This window comes from Cherax quadricarinatus, chromosome 21 (genome assembly GCF_038502225.1).
Source record: "Cherax quadricarinatus isolate ZL_2023a chromosome 21, ASM3850222v1, whole genome shotgun sequence".
Lineage (NCBI taxonomy): Eukaryota > Metazoa > Arthropoda > Malacostraca > Decapoda > Parastacidae > Cherax > Cherax quadricarinatus.
In genome coordinates this window covers 14,601,377-14,618,730 of record NC_091312.1, presented here as the reverse complement: position 1 = coordinate 14,618,730, position 17,354 = coordinate 14,601,377, and the positions used below count along the sequence as shown (strand labels likewise).

The 17,354-nt window shown below is 37.3% G+C and overlaps 1 protein-coding gene across 1 annotated transcript; it reads left to right on the top strand.

Annotated features, from left to right (window-relative positions):
- Positions 1-1,543: 1,543 nt before the first annotated feature.
- LOC128688990 (uncharacterized) lies at positions 1,544-16,897 on the top strand. The gene is made up of 3 exons (XM_070087240.1): positions 1,544-1,577; positions 12,495-15,219; positions 15,849-16,897. Exons 1-3 carry the CDS (start codon positions 1,544-1,546, stop codon positions 16,030-16,032), a joined length of 2,943 nt encoding a protein of 980 aa, XP_069943341.1. The 3' UTR covers positions 16,033-16,897.
- The last annotated feature ends 457 nt before the right edge of the window (positions 16,898-17,354 follow it).

Sequence of the window (17,354 nt, the reverse complement as noted above, 5' to 3'; positions counted from 1 at the left end):
ACTGCCATCATCACCACAACAAGAACCAAGGACATTCCCTCAAATCAAGAGTCTTTCACCAGCATCGAGGAATCTTTCACGACAGGCAGAGTAGAGGGTGAGCAAGCCTAGTCCTTCTGAATTATTGTATTTGTAGGGAAGCGCTAAAACTGCAGGGGTCAGAGAGCACCTGGGTTATGGGGTTATGTGAGGTAATTTGATGTGATTCAAGAAAAATAAGAGTAGCTCCAGTTCCCTGGATCAAATTGCTCGAATGATGTGCAGGAAGTTAGTTAAATAACTTCTGGGTATGAAAGGAACAATGACTATTTACTACGCAAAGATACCTTCATACCTACAATAATGTAAGATAAAATGTGAGTGCATATACTGTGAGAAACGCACATCTTTGTGTATATTTTAACTTGAAAAAAATCTAGAAAATAACAAATTATGGCAGAGTAGGTTTTCTGGTACTAATTCAATGTTGCTGATCACAATGCTGTTTCTATATCAGTGGATCAATGAAGGTTAATTAAGCCACTTATTACGCAAGTATGTATAAAATTATTATAAGTATATACACGAGGAAGCGTTAAACCCTCAGGGTCATACAACACCTGAGAGAGTAAGTCATCATGTTTGATCCAAGGAATGGGTGGATAGCTCCAATTATTTAGATCAGTACCTTCACCAGCATCAAGGCACCTGCCTTGAAGGGTACGCTGTCCATAGAGATGAATGATGTGGCGCCATAAAAGCGGAAGAAATTAGGATGAAGGTAGGAAGGTGTCATCGCTGGAAACAAAGTCTAACAGAAAAATTGACTCAAAATTAATGCTTCATTGTGAAAATCTTAAGCATAATTTATAGCATATCACGCTAATATAAATTAAAAATATATCAAGTATGATGAGGTCTAATGACTCAGCTACAGTGGGTGAATATAGAACTTTTAAAAGAGTAATGCTATACACTTAAGTGTAAATATTTTTTTGTTTGGCAGTATTACCAACTCAAGAAAACATCATTGATCATATTTAATACAAATTGCTTTGTTAAATATTATAAAAATATTTATTTATAGGAGCTCACTGTAACAAAATAGTTTAGTATTCTTAGTATTTATAAATAATTTAGAATGGAAGGTTTATTATAGTGAAAATTTTTGCTATCAAATTCCCCAGCTACTGTATTTCGTGTTGTAGTTTAAATATTTTAGAGGTCTTTTAATTAGAAATACCGAAGCAAATAATAATAGACTATAAATTAATATTATCTTGCGTTATTTTTGGAGGACCAAATATTTACATCACCTTGTAAATAACAGTAACAGTAAATATTTTAAGAAAAAAAAAAAACTAAGTTGTAATGTTAATGAGAGACATCATTTAAGCGAAAATTAATTATCTGCACAGCTTATTTCCAACAGTACATTTTTTTTTTGTATTTATGAATACATATACATTTAATTACTAGTCATATTACACTGGTGAATAAGATTATCATTCATCGAAGTTGGCAATAATAGAAGATTGGAAGGTCGGTCAGAGAAGTCCAGAGAATGGCGGGGGACGGACGTACGGCCTGTCTTCTAGGTAGATATACGTATTTTAATTACTCATTAGGGTACATTAGTTATTCTGGTACTCATTAAAGGTGAATATGTTATTCCACTACCCACTGAAGATAGATATGCCTTGTCGCTACTCTATGAAGGCGGATATAGGTAATTCTAATGTACGTGCGTGTTCGCAACGGTACCCTGATGACGGGCTCTTGATGCAAGGAAATGGACTCTTCCTTAGATCTAAACTCATTGCCACCTATTCCTTAAGTGCAGCATAATTCCTACGGGTTGAGCGCTTCCCCTAATATAGTATTCTGAACATCTAAGTTTTTGAAATTTGGTGTACCCCCCCCCTCCCCCCCGTTTTCAGCGGGAGAACTGATGCTGAGCTCGATGTATGGGATTGGAGTTACTTTCTCTCTTGGATCACACCTGCTTACATCATTTCCCTGGTGTTATGACCCAAACGAGTTTGGTGCCTTCCCTCAATATAATATTGAAGGTATCCAGTTTCAAGGATGAATAATTTTTTAGAAAATCTGTCCTTTTTGTATTTCTTCAAGTTGACAAGGTTGCCAGACGTGACCTAGTGTCACCCCATTCTCAGACTTCATCTCCCATTTATTATTGAAAATTAATTTAAAAAAATATGTTGGCAGTTACGTAATTTGATTGCAGTGTATAGGATAAGTCTAAGATAAATTGGGACATGGGTTTTTATTCGATTAAGATGGCTATAATTACTTAAAATCCCCCTAGTTTTGCTCTTGCCCTACCCCTACCCCCGCTTGAAAAAATATGGCGATTCCACAGAATTACTTTTATTTCCATTTCTATAACTAGCATTCTTATCTGTAGCGAACCAAAAAATAATTATTTATTGTGCATTTTTTCGGGGGGGGGGGGGGTAAAATAAATGAAATAAAATTATTGCCCTCAAGTAAAAAATTTCTTCTATTTTCCCCATGGCTTTGATTTTTCCCCACATTGGTGGGGAAGAAATATATATATAAACCTAACTAGGTAAGAGGTTTGTTAATTGATGGTGACTACTTGAATAAGTCGTCTGGGGAAATTAATATTCTTCCAGTACATAATGTCTCATATTAATGACCATGTCGAGACATTGTTATCTTCAAAAGTTTTGAAATTAGGAGGAGGTGCGGGATTACCAAAACTATTATCCACAGGGCTGAGGAGGGGTTGTTGAGGTGGTTTGGACATGTAGAGAGGTTGGAATAAAATAGAATGACTTGGAGAGTGTATAAATCTGCAGTGGAGGGAAGGCGGGTAGGGGTCGGCCTATAAAATGTTGGAGGGAGGGGGTAAAGGAGGTTTTGTGTGCGAGGGGCTTTGACTTCCAGCAAGCATGCGTGAGCACGTTAGATAGGAGCGAATAGAGACAAATGATTTTTAGGACGACGTGCTGTTTCATCCTTCACCGGGAGAAAGGCTGCCGGTGAAGGGGCTCATGATAAAAAAAGTAACCTATGAATCGAACCTAATTGCCTTCCTCAAGAATTCAGTAAAATGTTTACTGTTGCGTACCAGCACAGTATATTTTGGCAAATATTGTACATAATTTTTTTTTCACCGATGTAACACGGAATTAGTGTGAAAATCGTTATAATTGATTGCCTGATTAATAAGCTCGGCCGAACCTGCCGAATAGCCCGAACTTCCTTAAAAATTAAACTTTTCCTCAAAAAATATTTCTACAAAAAAGTAAGATAATTTTTTTCAGTGACAGTGACTGTAAAGCCTTTTATTTTTTGGACCAAATTATTTTAACTTGAGACCTCACCTAACGTTATTTAAATATATATATATATATATATATATATATATATATATATATATATATATATATATATATATATATATATATATATATATATATATACATATACATATACATATATATATATATATATATAATTATATTGTATATATTATATATATGTTTGATAGGAGTGAATGGAGACAAATGGTTTTTAATACTTGACGTGCTGTTGGAGTGTGAGCAAAGTAACATTTATGAAGGGATTCAGGGAAACCGGCAGGCCGGACTTGAGTCCTGGAGATGGGAAGTACAGTGCCTGCACTCTGAAGGAGGGGTGTTAATGTTGCAGTTTAAAAACTGTAGTGTAAAGCACCCTTCTGGCAAGACAGTGATGGAGTGAATGATGGTGAAAGTTTTTCTTTTTCGGGCCACCCTGCCTTGGTGGGAATCGGCCGGTGTGATAATAAAATATATATATATATATATATATATATATATATATATATATATATATATATATATATATATATATATATATATATATATATATATATATATTTATATTATTGTGACCAGGAACGAGTGGTATTGATCAATAACAACACTGCGCTAGCCAAGGACTCGAACCCATTCTGCTTTGGCCTGTCACATGGTGGGCGAAAACACATGACGCCCTTATCCATTGGACCATACGATCCTTAAAGCGCATCCAGCGGCACTGAATGTTGTACTCGCTACCCAAGGACACCCGATGGTGTGGATGACTAGGCTAATTTCATCCTAGTCCCTGTTTGATGTACTAGTTCAACGAGCAGTATTTCATATTATTGTGACCACGAACGAGTGGTATTGATCAATAACGACACTACACTTGCCAAGGACTCGAATCCATGCTGCTTTGGCCTGCCTCATGGTGGGTGAAAGCACATGACGCCCTTATCCACTGGACAATACGATCCTTAAGAGTAGGGCATCCAGTGGCACTGAAAGTTGTACTCGCTACCCAAGGACACAAGATGGTGTGGATGACTCGAGGCTAATTTCATTCTAGTCCCTGTTTGGTGTACTAGTTCAACGAGCAGTATTTTATATTATTGTGACCACGAACGAGTGGTATTGATCAATAACAACACTGCACTACCCAAGGACTCGAACCCATGCTGCTTAGGCCTGCCTCATGGTGGGCAAAAACACATGACGCCCTTATCCACTGGACCATACGATCCTTAAGAGTAGCTCATCCAGCGGCACTAAATGTACTCGCTACCCAAGGACACAAGATGGTGTGGATGACTCTAGGCTAATTTCATTCTAGTCCCTGTTTGGTGTACTAGTTCAACGAGCAGTATTTTATATTATTGTGAGCACGAAGGAGTGGTATTGATCAATAACCACTGCATTAGCCAAGGACTCGAACCTATGTAGATGAATGGTTCAGAGAACCGACATGTTGATAAATTAGACACATGTGCAACTCTTGGGTATCTTTATTGAGGAAACGTTTCGCCACACAGTGGCTTCATCAGTCCATACAAAGGAGAATCTTGAAGAACAGGAGGAGAATGAGGTAATCAGTCCCTCAACCTTGAGTCGATGTGGTCAGTCCATCAATCTATTCAAGATTGATGTGGTCGATGTGGTCAGTCCATCAATCTATTCAAGATTGATGGACTGACCACATCGACTCAAGGTTGAGGGACTGATTACCTCATTCTCCTCCTGTTCTTCAAGATTCTCCTTTGTATGGACTGATGAAGCCACTGTGTGGCGAAACGTTTCCTCAATAAAGATACCCAAGAGTTGCACATGTGTCTAATTTTTCGACTCGAACCTATGCTGCTTTGGCTTGCCTCATGGTTGCCGAAAACACATAAGAAGAAGATATAAGGAACACTGCAACAAGTCTACTGACCCATGCGGAGCAGGTCCATGTCCCCCTTCCCCGGATGAGCCCAGTGACCCCCCCCCCTCGGATAAGCCCAAAGACCCACCCAGTCTGGCCACCTCCACTCAAGGAAGGAGCACGGCACCAGACCCAGCAGCACAAGCTTATCAGGTCCAACTCACGCCCACTCATGTATTTATCTAACCTATTTTTAAAACTACACAACGTTTTAGCCTGAATAACTGTACTCAGGAGTTTGTTCCACAACTCTATTACCAAACCAGTGCTTTCCTTTATCCTTCCTGAATCTGAATGTTTCCAACTTGATGCAATTATCCATTGGACCATACGATCCTTAAGAGTAGCGCATCCAGTGGCACTGAATGTTGCACTCGCTACCCAAGGACACACAATGGTGTGGATGACTTGGCTAATTTCGTTCTAGTACCTGTTTGGTGTACTAGTTCAACGAGCATAATTTATATTGTGAGCACAAACGAGTGGTATTGATCAATAACAACACTGCACTAGCCAAGGACTCGAACCCATGTTGCTTTGGCCTGCCTCATGGTGGGCGAAAACCCCATGACGCCCTTATCCATTGGACCATACGATCCTTAAGAGTAGCGCATCCAGCAGCACTGAATGTACTCGCTACCCAAGGACACACGATGGTGTGGATGACTAGGCTAATTTAATTCTAGTCCCTGTTTGGTGTATTCAATGAGCAGTTTTATATTAGTGTGAGCACGAACGAGTGGTATTGATTAATAATAACACTGCACTAGCTAAGGACTCTAACCCATGCTGCTTTGGCCTGCCTCATGATGGGCGAAAACACAGTAACAAGGGGACACAGTTGGAAGCTGAAGACAGATGAATCACAGGGATGTTAGGAAGTATTTCTTCAGCCACAGAGTAGTCAGTAAGTGGAATAGTTTGGGAAGCGATGTAGTGGAGGCAGGATCCATACATAGCTTTAAGCAGAGGTATGATAAAGCTCACGGCTCAGGGAGAGTGACCTAGTAGCGATCAGTGAAGAGGCGGGGCCAGGAGCTCGGAATCGACCCCCGCAACCTCAACTAGGTGAGTACATGACGCCCTTATCCATTGGACCATACGATCCTTAATTAAGAGTAGCGTATCCAGCGGCACTGAATGTTGTACTCGCTACCCAAGGACACATGATGGTGTGGATGACTAGGCTAATTTCATTCTAGTCCCTGTTTGGTGTACTAGTTCAACGAGCAGTATTTTATATTATTGTGAGCACGAACGAGTGGTATTGATCAATAACAACATTGCACTAGCCAATGACTCGAACGCCTGGCAGTCTGGTGCTAGGCGCCAGAAGCTGAAGTAAGTTTATTCAGGTATACACAAATACAGTTACATAGAATTATCATACATAGCAGCATATGTGTAGAGAACCTAGGATAACCCAAAAAAGTCAGGCAGAGTGACTTATTTCCATTGGGGTTCTTTTACCTTATTATTATAATATAAAGGTTTTAATATTTTCTTATTATTCAATAATGAAGATAACATCTTGTTATTATACTAAAAAGACTATCTACTACACGGGGGTCATTAAGACTACAATACGAGGGTCATTACTAGGAATAAGGTAAAATTTACACGTATGTCAGTAGGAACAGGCAACCCGGTCATAAGCATTGATTATTTAGTAATGACCAAGAGAATGTATTGCTAGAGACATGTCAGTTGACACCAAATGCCATCAAATTTCCGTATGTTTCGTAATAAAGGAACCCTAATCCTGTTTTGTTAGGTGTTTGGCAATATGTTTCGGGAATTTCCCTAACGAATTAGTTACCCGAATAATTTTTTTTTAGTCATGTTTAGGTCCATCCACAAACAGACCCCCCCCCCCCCATCCACTGTTAAAACTGGACAATTTCTTTAATCACGTGCATAAGTAGTAGGTTCGCCGGTGCTGTCCCGGCCTGGGTCTTTTTCCAGATGGTGACCCGGCTGAATGATATATATCAAATTCAAATTCAAAGTTTATTCTCTATAAGGATTACAATGCTGAGTTTACAGAATTTGGTTATTGTGTGGTTTACATGTAGTAAAATAGTAATTACAGAGTGTACCACTAGAACACCTAGCATGGCTAGGCATTTCGGGCAGACTTAAATTAAATCTTAAGTTTAAAATATTACAAAATTATGAGGTAAGTTGGTATTATGGCTAAGTGACTAAATACTAGTTTATGAGTTTAGCAATGTGAATGCTTTTGTTTTGACACTATACATAGTTTCAATATTGGAGTATCACAGGCCAACTTATGACTAGTTAAGATTCATTATTTTGAGATTGAGATTGATATTTCTGTTTATGGTCAAATGGGTGAGTGAGTGTAAGTGTTAACCACCAGGTGGTATTCGTGTAATTAGTTGACAGGGTGTATCAGGGAGATAAGATGTTTTCTGATGGTAGTTTTGAAGGTGATGAATGTGCAGTTTTAGAATTTTCAGGTAGGGTGTTCCAGATTTTAGGGCCTTTGACATACATTGAATTTTTGTAAAGGTTTAGTCGGACACAGGGAATGTCATAGAGATGTTTGTGTCTGGTATTGTGCCTGTGGGTTCTGTCGCAACTATCAAGAAAGCGTTTTAGGTCAAGGTTAATATTGGAATTTAAGGTCCTGTAGATGTAGATTGCACAGTAGTAAGTGTGGATGTACTGAACAGGGAGTAAGTTTAGATCTATGAAGAGTGGGGGGGGGGGTGTTGCCAGGGATGGGATTTAGTGATTATTCTTACTGCGGCTTTTTGTTGGGTTATTATTGGCTTTAGGTGTGTTGCTGCAGTTGAACCCCAAGCACATATAGCATAGGTGAGGTATGGATATATAAGTGAATGGTATAGTGTGAGAAGGGCATTTTGCGGCACGTAGTATCGTATCTTGGAGAGGATCCCAACCGTTTTGGATACTTTTTGGGTTGTGTTGGATATGGGTGCTGAAGTTCAGGTTGTTGTCGAAGTATAGGCCTAGGAATTTGCCCTCATTATGCCTGGCAATTAGAGTGTTGTCGATCTTAATGTTAATTTGCGCATCTCCTGCTCTGCTACCAAACATAATGTAGTAGGTTTTGTCAGTGTTAAGCGTAGTTTATTGGCTGTCATCCAAGTCGATATTTTGATCAGCTCCTCATTAACAATGGTGTTGATGGTGGCAAGGTTCGGGTGAGAGATGACATAAGTCGTGTCGTCAGCAAAGAGAATGGGGTTCAGGTGTTGAGATACGTTTGGAAGATCATTGATGTATATGAGAAAGAGCAGGGGACCAAGGACACTTCCCTGCGGAACTCCAGTATCAAGTGGCTGTGTTAGGTTAGGTTAGGTAAAGATTAGCCGGTATTCTCCCGGCCCGGGCCTTTTCCAAGTGGTGGCCCGGCCTTGGCTCCCTCTTTAGGGAGTGTCTGAGACCTAAGTCTCCCATGGGAGGAGGCACAAGTACCTCCTCATCTTTGGGACCAACTGTCCCCAGGCCTAGCCACAAGCTAGGCCTCTCTGGTCTGCCATCCCCGCCCCAAGGGGGCAAATGGGAATGACAGTCTTATGAGCTAAAGGCTCGGACTCAGGCACCTACCCTACCCTAGAAGGGTTAGGCATGGTATCGATGAGTGGCTGTGTTGTTGATGCTGTGTCTTTAATGGTGACATACTGATACCTATTAGTAAGGTAAGATTTGAAATATGCAAGCGCATGGCCTCTTATACCATAATGGTCAAGTTTGTGGAGTAGGATGCCGTGGTCTACTGTGTCAAAAGCTTTTCTTAGGTCAATAAAAATTCCTAGTGGATATTCCTTATTTTCCAATGCTGTGTAAAGCAGATCTAGCATTTTTACGATTGCATCGTTAGTGCTTTTATTTTTCCTGAATCCAAATTGGCAGGGGTTGAGTATGTTTTGTGCCGTTATAAATGAATATATGTAGTCTCCTGTGCACGAGTTTCTCAAAGATTTTGGATAGCAATGGTAAGTTTGATATTGGCCTATAGTTGTTTAAATCTGTAGGGTCACCACCTTTATGTATTGGTGTAACCCTTGCCGTCTTGAGTAGTTTCGGGAAGGTGCTAGTTTCTAGTGACTTGTTAAAAAGTAATGAGATAGCATGCGAGAGGACATGGGCTGCTCTCTTGTACAATAATGGTGGGACATGAGACAGATTCCCTGAGTTATTTTTAAGTGACTTTATAATCTCGGTGACTTCCATGGGCTCAGTTGGAGCAAGATAGAAGGAATTTGGGAAATTCCCATCTAGGTAGTCCCCGGCATGGGCATTGGTGCGTGGGATTTTATTGGCGAGATTAGAACCTATGGTTGAGAAGAAGTCGTTTATCTTGTTTGCTGTGTCAGTGGGATGCAGTGGTGTTTCATTAGGTTTAGTTAGGGCAATATTCTTGTTTTTTTTTCAGTTTGTGGGTCCCTAGAATCTGAGAGAGTGTTTTCCAGGTCTTTTTTATATCTCTTGTGTCAGTGAATCTACTGGAGTAGTATAGTTGTTTGGCTTTCTTTATTACTTAGATGAGGACTGATGAATAATGTTTAAGAATATCTTTGTGTATTAAGCCCTGTCTATATTGCTTTTCATATTGGTGTTTCTTATCAATGGATTTCAGAATGGTGCTGGTTAGCCATGGGCAACCAAGCCGTTTGTTTGTGATGTTTCGTTTTTATAGGACAATGTTTGTTGTATAGTCTAAGTAATTTGTTAAGAAAAATGTCTGTCCAGTCATCAATACCATTGGCCTTGGAGAATTCTGTAGGCCAGTCAACAGTCTCTAGGTCAGCTGTGAACTTCCTTATTGAGGCCTCATCATGGAGTCTAAATGAAACTTTGTTGTATTCAAGTGGTGGTTTACTAATGTTTGTCAAGAGGAAGGTAGGGTAGTGGTCTGTAGTGCTATCTGTGATTATCCCTGATTTATGGGAGGCTAGTATATTGGTTCATATGTGGTCTATTATGGTTGCACTCGTTTCAGTGAACCTGGTTGGTTTAGTTATTGTTGGTATGAGAAGTGTGTTGTTCATATTGTTGATGAAATCAGTTACAGGCTGATCATCTAGTAGGCCAAGGTTAATGTTGAAGTCTCCAGCTAAGAGAAGGTGGTGCGTATTCATTTGTCTGTTTGTTATTAGTGCCTTTAGTTTCTCACTGAAATTTGGTATGTTTGTGTGAGGTATCCGGTAAATGGCACCGATTGTTATAGGCGTCTTAAGGTTTTTTACAGTAAAATTGGCAAAAATGTATTCTCCATATTCATCACTAAAGCAAGTGGTGCTAATACAAGATAATTGGTTAGAGTAATAGATTGCAATACAACCCCCAACTTGGTATGGTCTGCAGTTGTGGATTGCTGTGTATCCTGGTAGAGGGTAGATATCTATTATGTCCTGCTTAAGCCAGGTCTCAGTAAGAATAATGCAGAAAGGTGTCTTTAGTGATTCAAGGAGTGCCAGGAGGTCATCATAGTGTTTGCTTAAGGACCTGATGTTGTAGTTAAGTACTGATAGACTTTTAGCATTGTTTAGGATAGTGCTGGCTTGTGATGCTGTGTAGTAAAGGCAGTTACTTTCCAATAGGTTTTGATTGTGTGTCAGATTATGGAGGTTTAGATCAGGGTCAACGTGATCAATCATCTTCTAGGTTTAAATTATGGTTATTTATATCCTGAGTTGTGGGTTGAGTTTTAGTACTGATATCTGTAGTGGTGGGAAGTTTGGACAAGTATATAGCTATAGCATTTTGGCCATGTAGAGTATAGTCACTAATACACATAATGGAGTTGGTGTTGTCTATGTGTTGTGCTGGAATGAGCTAAAGTACAACTAGGTATAAACTAATAATATAAAAATACAAATTAAAAATAGCACAAGACTCTCACTTGTAATTGCACTAAGGTCTAATGTAATGACTTTGGTATAGTCTATGTATTGAGCTAGAATGAGCTATAGTACAACTAGGTTTAATCTAATAATACAAAAATACAAATTAAAAATAGCACCAGACTCTCACTAGTAATTACACTATGGTCTAATATAATGAATTTGGTATTGACCATGTATTGAGCTAGAATGAGCTATAGTACAACTGAGTTTAATCTAATGATATAAAAAGGCACAAGACTCTCAATTGTAATTGCACTAAGGTCTTATATAAGTTGTCTACAAGAATTAGAGTATAACTAGATTTAAATTGACAAGATAAAATATGCAAGTTAAGGTAGCAAAATAATAAAAAAAAAAAGTAGAAAAAAAAATATATGAGGTAGTTGGTACTAGTTAGCAAAAGATAGTTAAGGGCCTTGAACAATAATATAATTGAAATATACACTAATTGCACACACAATATAGTCACTAAGATATGAAAACAATCTTAGAATAGGACTTATAATATAAACTTATAATATAAAAATACAAATTGAAATGGTACTTGCAATTGCACTAGGGTCTGGTATAGGTTGTTGACAAGATCAAGAGTATAACTAGATTTAAATTGACAAAATAAAATTCACAAATTAAAGTACCAAAAGAATAATAAGTAAAAAATAACAATGGCAATGTCTTGGTTATAATATGATAGTAAGATGGTAGACAGGTACACAGGTACACAGATACACAGATACACAGGTACACAGGTACACAGGTACAAAGGATAATATAAAGGTTGGAGTTGAATATACAAACTTGGAAATTTGGCAACAAAATGTTATGGGAAGTATAAAATAATGATTAATGTACAAAAGTAAAATTGACTGGTAGTAAATATGGTGTTTAATAAAATTTTAGTAAGTAATAATGATTACAAAATAAGTGAAAAAGTAATGTTTATTTCTTTCAAAATTGCACTGGTAGTTACACTTGAGGTTATTTGGCAGTACAAGGTAATTAAGAGTACTCTAAGATAGTAAATGTGGTATTAAAACTGGTTAAGGTAATTAGACAAGTAATGGTTATTAAGTGATGTCAAAAATGTTAAGAGTAAATTGTATTGATAGTAAAAATGGTAATTATTAATTTTAGTAAGTAATATCAATTGATAGTATTTAAAAAAAATAGGTAGTAATATGGACAGAGAAAGTATCGATTCAGCTAATATTTAAGCAAACAATAGTAAATAAGAAAATTAGATAAGGTGACTTATGCTTACTAGTAAAATCACAAAATGAGGTAGTTGATTATTTAATTACTAATATCCGTAATTATACTCATAGGGAAATTAAATAAATTGATATTTCTTTCCAGATACTGCCAGAATGGAACCAATGGAAGGAAAAATGGTTGAAAAGGATCTGTCTTCTAGGTTTCTTACGGTTTTGGAGGAGAGAAATCAAATTTCCAGTGCTGTAGGACCAAAGGTCTACGCGTTCAGCATACTGTATAATTTTGTGACACAGGCTGCAGAGAGGGCCATCACTGATGTCCTTAAAGTTCTGTATTCTCAGAAATACATGAAGACTAATGAAGGGAGCTTACCTGTCTATGACTACTGCATTTCCAAAATGCATTGGAATGATAATAGAATCAAGAAAAAGTTTGGAAATGAAAAATTTCTGAAATGTGATATTAGAAAAGAGAAAATGGTTGATGTGAATTTTGCATACAAAGTAATAGTAGAATTATGTGGCAATGCATTCGACTGGTTGAGTCATGATTGCCGAAGGCTAATTAGGCTAGTTAAGAATTACAAATACAAGATTTGCCAGAAATACGGACTAAATGACAAGGAACTTGCAGTGGAGATGGACCGATTTTTTAAGATTGTTAAAACTATCTATACAAATGTTGGCCAGGAATTCCACAAAGATTTTAAAGAAAATCTGGAAGATATATCAAATATGATGGTATGTATCACTAAACCTTTGACATCAAACAAAATTTTGCATAACTTTCTAGCAGATGTTGAAGTTCGTAAGCTGATTACGGCACAAAACGAGCTGGCAGAACAATACCGAGAGCTTCAAGTGGCAAACCCATTTACTTGGATGAATGACGAGTGGTATGTAAGCTTTAAAAGTGGCGCAATGCCTAAAACAGTTTTAGAAGAGATTTACTCTCCCTTGAAAATTGGAGACACCAACACAAAAGTAAGAAAAGAGCACTTGCTGACAACTACCAAGAGAGTAGCGGGAGAAGAGGTCATAACTCCAGTTTTGCTGCTGAACGGTGTTACAGGTTCAGGAAAGACTGTTCTCTGTTATCATCTTGTACAGAATTGGTGTGATGGAGCTAGCAAAATTGATGAACTTAATAATTTTGATTTAGTGTTCCTTATCGAACACAGCAAAGTCAAGTCAGCTCTTTTTAAAAATGTAATGAGGGAGCAGATGTTGACCAAAACTTGCAGAGATTTTCAGATAGAAAATTTTTTTAAGTTTTTGAAAGGGCTTGATATACTTTTTATCATAGATGGGTATGATAAAAGTACGAAAGATAATTTTCCCATTGTAGATGAAATCTTTGAGCACTTGAGCGACAAACGCATCCTGATGACCACCCGACCCGACTGTCTTGCAAACACCACAGTACTTATGTTGAATAATCATGTTAATTTTCATATTGTTGAAGTATCAGAGCTGGATGACCCTTCACAAGCTAAAATTGTTGAAGATGTTCTCAAACATAAATTTAAAGATCCTGAAATAGTAGAAACAGCATTTAACGAATTTTCATATCATCATAAAGGCATTGGAATGAACATTCTAGATCTCATTAGACTGCCACTTACTGCTTGTCTTTATGTGGTTCAGTGGAAATCAGAAGAGATGGATGTGAAATCTGCAACTAAATTCTATGATTCTTTATTCATCCTCAGTACTAAGAAGTTAATAAGTCGTAAGAGCTGGAACAGTGAAGATACTCTTGCAAAATTATTTAAAAAACTGCCTTGTATATTGGGAAAATTTGCCTGGAACCTGCTCAGGTCTAACAAACATATTCTAGAAGAAAATATGAAAATGGAAATTATGTATTTCTTCCAAGATCTCCATGTTGATCTCGTTGACGTGCTGTTGCCATATCTAACTTGCTATTTCAATCCTTACTCACAGCCTATTGAGATGGAATTTTCGTATATTAATAGTCCTCAGCAAGCATATTATGCTTCCAGATACTTGGTAAACTCCATAAAAGCTAAGAAAAGCACTGTCAGAGATATTCAAACTGAATTGGATAATTTCAAAAGCAATCCAGTAGTTCTTTTGTTTTTTATTGGACACTTGATTTCTCAAAATATGGATAATCTGATAGTGCAGGAAGTTTTGAGCATTATCCACAATGCCAGCGTGAAAGCAGAAAGTTACAGCTATTGGTGGAGCCTCTATGTTGAGAGTGAAGGTAATGAAACTGTAAGCATTTTCATTGCAGAAACATGTTTGCCTAAATTTCACTGGGTAGTAAATAGCAAGACTGTTGTTCCTGCTCTCAAGCTTCTTGCTTCTTGTCCAGTTCAGCTTGAGAGTTTAAAGATTGATATACCAAACTCAGTCGATCCTTTTGACATACCAGAATTCTTACCTCTTATGAAGTCCCTCCCTGACAAATTGCATACTCGATATGGTAAGAAAAATGCTATTGAAGTGGAGTTGCATTTTTGGCATCATGACGAAAAGGGAGGCTCTCAGCCATCGGATAAGTTCCTCCGCACCCTGTTTCCATGGGGAATTTTGGTGAACTTTACAGGTGAACTAGGATCACAAAAAGTAGGAAGTGGAATGCTCTTCAATCCAAGTGAACTGAGAACTATACGCGCTCGACTGAATACTCCAGGGGCCCTCCGATCCCTACAGGTCATTGTCAAACATCTGCCGCCACTCTGCAGGGTTGTCCGCATCACAATTGATATTCCAGAAGACTGTGATCCAGCTTCTTTTGAGCAACTTCATTGCCCAAATTTAGAACTTAATTTTCAAGAAATATCTCTTGAAAATAAAAACTGGATCATTAAGGCCATTAAAGCTATTGGCGGAAGGTAAGTAAAACTACTACAGTACTTAATAAATGAACATTAAAAACAATATAATAATTTGGCTAGTATGGCATGCAATATTTTATTGGTTTATCACAAATTAATATTAATCGTCATTTGAATATAAAATTGGGTGTGGCATAACATTTGAAAATATACATTTCAAAACATTTTGCACAAGATTTTTTTTGGAAGGGAGGGGGGGGCCTAGTGGGTTTGGTTATTTACTTTTTTTTTTTTTTTTTTTTTTTGCATATTAAAATTGAAACAGGACTGAAGAAGAAAACAATGTGATGCATTGTAAACTTTACTGCACCCTAGAAGAATAAGACAAAGGGCTTGAACCCATTGTAAGCAGTCCTAAAACTTGCAGGCCAGTGCATTACCCACTGGACCATACCGGACTAATAAGTTTCCCTAACTTGGTATATTTCTATACACCATATGAAAATTAGCATGGATCCCCCACTGTGACGACATTTTATAACGGCTTCTTTTGGAACTTTGGCTAAAACATGCCACAGCCAAACTACAGTGAGATTCGTCTGTAAACCCTGCATTGTCGTCACGGTGGGGCCCATGCCACCATAGAAAACATTGACGTTTGTAATAATAACAGGACGTGCTTACAGAAATGGCATCTGGAGGGCATGCTTTAACACCTGCACTATGGACGTGGAGTGCCAGGCAGCCCTCATAAAAGATCTTGCAGGACTCATAACGAATAAATTATCAATCCGCACCATCATGGATATGGATGAAGTACAACAGAAAAAGCTGCAACAGCTTGCTACTTTTACTGTCAACTGGATATAGGAAACCATCTTGTTTCATGACCCCCATTTTGGAAACTACATATTGTTTTATGATTTCCATTTTTTTTTTCTCATTTTTTTTGTTATCAGTGTAATCACAAATAAATGACCAATCTTTATTATGGATACTGATAGACAGCAGAAAAAACTACAGCTTTATGCTTTTATTGTCAACTGGATATAGAAAACGACATCTTATGACTTCCATTTTCCCATTCAAATTTTTATCAGTGTTAAATATTAAATCATCATCATTATTCTCAGAGATCTCTTGATGCCCTATGTTTCTAATATATTTTTCTGTCAGTGTTTTGAGTTTACCTTATGTTTCTAGTGGACAAATTATATTTTTTCAGTGTTTGGAGTTTTTTTTTTTTAATTTGAGGACAGTAGCATTCACTTAATATGCCAAAGTATGTTATTAATAGAATTATTATAACTATATATTTTTTTAATTATATTTATACACCATTGACTAAAAATGCTATATCTACCTATATATAAATGTTTTTGTATTAAATGGGAATACTTTTGGCAAATTCAGCATCTGATTAAAGTAATTTTCTGTTTTAGGTGCTACAATTACCATTATATGCTTGATATATTCCACATTTTACCGTAGCATTTTTCTATACTATTTACCACTTGGAGCAATGCTTTTGACGGACATAACTGTTACAAGTGTTGATTTGAAAATGTGTTTTGGTTTGTGCAAGACAGGTTTCTTAGTTAATACTTTGTATAGCTGAATATTTTAAACATTTATGATGTATTTCTGTTAAGCAGCATAATTCTAAAGCTAATAAAATAAAGTTGAAGACTTCTTTTGTATTTGGTGGAAAAGTATTAAAACTGGATCATATATATTTAGTGTGTTCATACCTTTTCCATCGAGACCCTATGAAAATCAAACATTAGTATGATCCATTTCTATTTTGATTGTCTACGGTTGAGTGAGGAAGCCATTTATTTTGAAAACTTTCATGGAGGTAAAAATACCACTCACTATCAGATATTGAATCTTAATCTTTCCTCTTGATTATTATGTTAAAAAATGTGCAAAACCCTTGTTTTTTACTCTGAAGTAAGGATAATGGGGTGAAACAAACTTAATTTTCTCGATAAATTTAACAATTCCAGTAGATATTTGTTAAGGATGAAAACGGGTTCATTTGCTTTTTAGGTATCTATCATACCCTTTAAGGAAGCTCCTTGATGCTTGTGAGGGACTCTTGATCTTAGGAGTCGGACCTTTGCTCAAATTAGTTGAATCGACTCTGAATGTCTTCTGTTTCCTTAGGAGCTGTGTGACCTACGGGTTGA

What these genes read in the sequence shown, in the direction of transcription:
- LOC128688990 (XM_070087240.1), top strand. Translation starts at nt 1,544, where the DNA reads ATGGCGGGGGACGGACGTACGGCCTGTCTTCTAG. An exon ending in ACGTACGGCCTGTCTTCTAG is followed by an intron (nt 1,578 to 12,494) that starts GTAGATATACGT and finishes ATTTCTTTCCAG; the next exon opens with ATACTGCCAGAATGGAACCA. An exon ending in ATTAAAGCTATTGGCGGAAG is followed by an intron (nt 15,220 to 15,848) that starts GTAAGTAAAACT and finishes ACGTGCTTACAG; the next exon opens with AAATGGCATCTGGAGGGCAT.